General features: G+C 46.3%; 1 protein-coding gene across 1 annotated transcript; it reads right to left on the bottom strand.

The window, feature by feature from the left end:
* Positions 1-2,855: 2,855 nt before the first annotated feature.
* On the bottom strand, positions 2,856-3,260 carry PFN3 (profilin 3). Its single transcript, XM_040407959.1, has one exon. It carries the CDS (start codon positions 3,258-3,260, stop codon positions 2,856-2,858), a length of 405 nt encoding a protein of 134 aa, XP_040263893.1.
* Between the last annotated feature and the right edge of the window lie 293 nt (positions 3,261-3,553).

The following is a 3,553-nucleotide window of genomic DNA, read 5'->3' as shown; positions in this document are numbered from 1 at the left end:
GGCAGCTGTCATGTGTATAGATGTACAGTGGCTATAACAGCTATAACAGAATCTACAGTAGAAGTCTCATATTTTTTCAGTCAGAGGCTATGCAGCTCTTATAGCTATGTGGGTAAGTGCTTTGCCTCTGATACAGAAGGGCATGGGTTTGAATTCTAGCAGACCCATCTCTCCCTCTCCTGAAGACGGCAAATACAGATGACTATGCCTGGGATTCGTCGGATTTGAATCTCGTAAATGAGAACAGCCTGGCCGCTGGGCGCCCCTGTTGCCATGGTGCCCTGTGCGGCTGCACAGCTTGCACACCCCAAAGACCGACCCTGGGAGCCATGTGCTGGTGTCCTGTGAGCGCCAGATGTGACCGTGCATGGTGGATGTTTAATTCCAGATACATTAGCAGTCTGCTTTTTGCCTCCTGTGCACTGTAAGTTCTGCCTGCTTCTCCTCCCTATCTGCTGCTCCGTCTCTCCCTCTGAACTCCCCTCAGCTTCCTCTCTTGTGGGCACCCAAATGACGTCCATCGACACGTCATCATCGGATTCGTCACCTTCACCACCACTGACATTAGAGATCTCGGAGTAGGCAGCAACAGCGGGGACCACCCTCCTTGGGCTGATCTGGGTACTGTCGTCAGACTGCTGGGTGGCGACCATTGATACCTCCACTTCCTGATCCGATGCCAAGAATGGCTGCTCATCGGTAAGGTCTTGGAATGTATGGGAAAATAATTCCTCTGACTCGAACGGAGGGGATATGGTGGTGGTGGTGTCTTTGGGGGTGGACACAACAGAGAGTGAAGAGGGTGCAGATAGAGAGGATGAGGAGGGTGCAGAAGTGGAAGGCTGAGTGAGCCACTCAACCAAGTCTGGTGCATTCTTTCACGTAATCGTACGTACCTTCTGCAACTTCACACTTAGGCTCCGGCCTGGTGCACCTGCCCGGCCCCTACCACCCCTGCGGAATGGCCGGCCTCTTCCTCTGCCTGTCATTTTCAAAATGACCCTGTGACAAAAGTCCCTATAGAAGAGCAGTATTTGTGGTATATCACAAGAAGAAGGTATATCACACCCCTGCCTCAATCTGTTTTTTGGGGGGGCAACTGGTAAATCTCACCAGTAGAAATCATTGGTTCCAATAGTGTAGATGCGGTAACGCAGCAAAACCGCAGACAAATGCTGCACTACCTAAATGCACTTTATAGAACGTTTATTATTGGTATATAAAATCCCTGCTTCAATCAGTTTTTTGGGGGGGCAACTGGTAAATCACACCAGTAGAAATCATTTCTTCAAATAGTGTTTTTCACTCTGTGTAGATGCGGTAACGCAGCAAAACCGCAGACAAATGCTGCACCAGTGGCGTACCAAGGGGGGGGGGGGGGGGGGGGGGGCGGCCCGCCCCGGGTGCCACTCACAAGGGGGGTGCCATGACGGAGTCACCCCTCCATCCACTGCTGCACCGCAACGCGACTCCGCCAGGCGCAGGCTTCTGTGGAAGGATTATTGCGGCGGCGCGCAACATGACGTCACGACGCTGACGCCGCCTTCACGGATCTTTTAAAGAAGCGGAAGGATCCATTACCAGCGGTCGGACGGAGCCTGAGGCATCATCAAAATGTGAGTAAATAATTGTGTAATTAAGGGGTGTGTGTGTGTGTGTGTAATTAAGTGGGGGTTTGTAATTAAGGGGGGGTGTAATTAAGGGATGTGTGTGTGTAATTAAGGGAGGGGGTGTAATTAAGGTGGGGAGGGAGGGGGTGTAATTAAGGGAGGAGGTGACGTGTAATTAAGGGAGGGGGTGTAATTAAGGGGAGAAGGGGTGTAATTAAGGTGGGGAGGGAGGGGGTGTAATTAAGGGGGGGTGTAATTTATTTCCAAGTTAATTTATTTTTTACAGTTATAGTTTTTTCAAGTTGATATAGAGCTTACAAATTTGTAATAAATATTATTGAAAACATTGAAAAAAGTTTGTGCATGTTTTCTTAACTTTCTTGGGGGGGGGGGGGGGGGGGGGGTGCCAAACAAAGGGTTTGCCCCGGGTGCCAAATGCTCTAGGTACACCCCTGTGCTGCACTACCTAAATGCACTATATAGAAAGTATATTATTGGTATATAACACCCCGGCCTCAATCAGGTTTTTTGGGGGGGCAACTGGTAATTCACACCAGTAGAAATTATTTGTTCCAATAGCGTTTGGCCCTCTGTGTGGCTGCAGTATCACAGCAGAACCGCAAACAACTGCTGCACAATACAATTGCACTATAATATACTTTCTATGTTAGAAAGTATATCATAAGTATATTACACCCCTCAGTATGTCACACCTATCGATAGCACACCTATACCAATCCTTAAAAGGACTAGTGATTTGTGTCCCTAACAGTCTGTCCCTGCTCCACACAGCAACCTCTCCCTACACTGGCAAAAGACTGAATGTAAAATGGCGCCCAGATCAGGTTTATTTATAAGGTAGGGGGTATGTCCATGTGCTGAAACGTCTCAATTGGCTGTCCTGTATCACCTGATGGATGTGTCATGGGTCAAAGTTCTTCACAATGTAAAAGAATATGGCGGGCGCGGATATCGCCATATGTTCGCATGTTCGGTGAATCGCGAACTCGCAAAGTTCGCCGTGAACCGATCGCCGGGCGAACCGCAAGGCCATCTCTATCCACTACATTTGATAATACTCTGTTGCTTTTTGTACAGTACTTATAACAATGGTGTCAGTGCTTACTCGCAAGTGATGTCCATTATTATGTAGCATTGCAAAATTTCTCATCCACACATTAGAATTAATACATCATTTGTATTTTAATATATATGTTACGTTGTTTTCATCTCTCTTCCTAGATTCTACTTTTTTAAGGCCTTGATGATATCATGCATTCTTTTGTTCAGGATTCCGCCTTGTACACCTTTCTTCCCCATCAAAAATATCAGGAGCTTTGGAGACATGCCAATGCAAATGGACCAGCAATCTTTCTCTTTTGATCTTAAGTCCATCACATGATCATTCGGGACCAGCAGGTTGTCTCTTATTACACAGTATTTTTTCCCAGCTATGGTAATGCCTGTCTGCAAGAAACCTTTCCGATCTTGTCCAATGATAATTTCAATCTCCAGGGATGAGATCGCAGCCAAATGACCACCAGGCTTTGAGGCCCATACACAGCGGCTGTCCACATAGCCTACAATTGCCATGTCTTCTACTTGCTCTTCTTTAAGAATAGTATTTACATATGTCCTCCACTCTTCCATGTAGCACATTCAGGGTTGGTTTGACAGTCAGTTGACAGAATGTATAAAATATGAGTGAAAAGCGTTTCGTGCTGAGCGCTTCAAGATTTTGACCTTATTAATGCAAATACGCACTAGGTTCTCAAATGCTGCTCATCTTCTCTATGGTGACATTTGTGATGTCGGAGAAAAGAATGTTGGATTGTGAAATTATGGAACATAATGTAATCCCAGTAAAGAGATAGTTTCCAAGAATTGTCCAATAAATAATAGAGTTTTACTAGATCAAGAATAGCTGAATGCGATGAATCAGT

The sequence above is a fragment of the Bufo bufo genome, chromosome 1, assembly GCF_905171765.1.
Source record: "Bufo bufo chromosome 1, aBufBuf1.1, whole genome shotgun sequence".
In the NCBI taxonomy this organism is placed as follows: Eukaryota; Metazoa; Chordata; class Amphibia; order Anura; family Bufonidae; genus Bufo; species Bufo bufo.
This window is presented reverse-complemented; position numbering and strand designations above follow the sequence as displayed.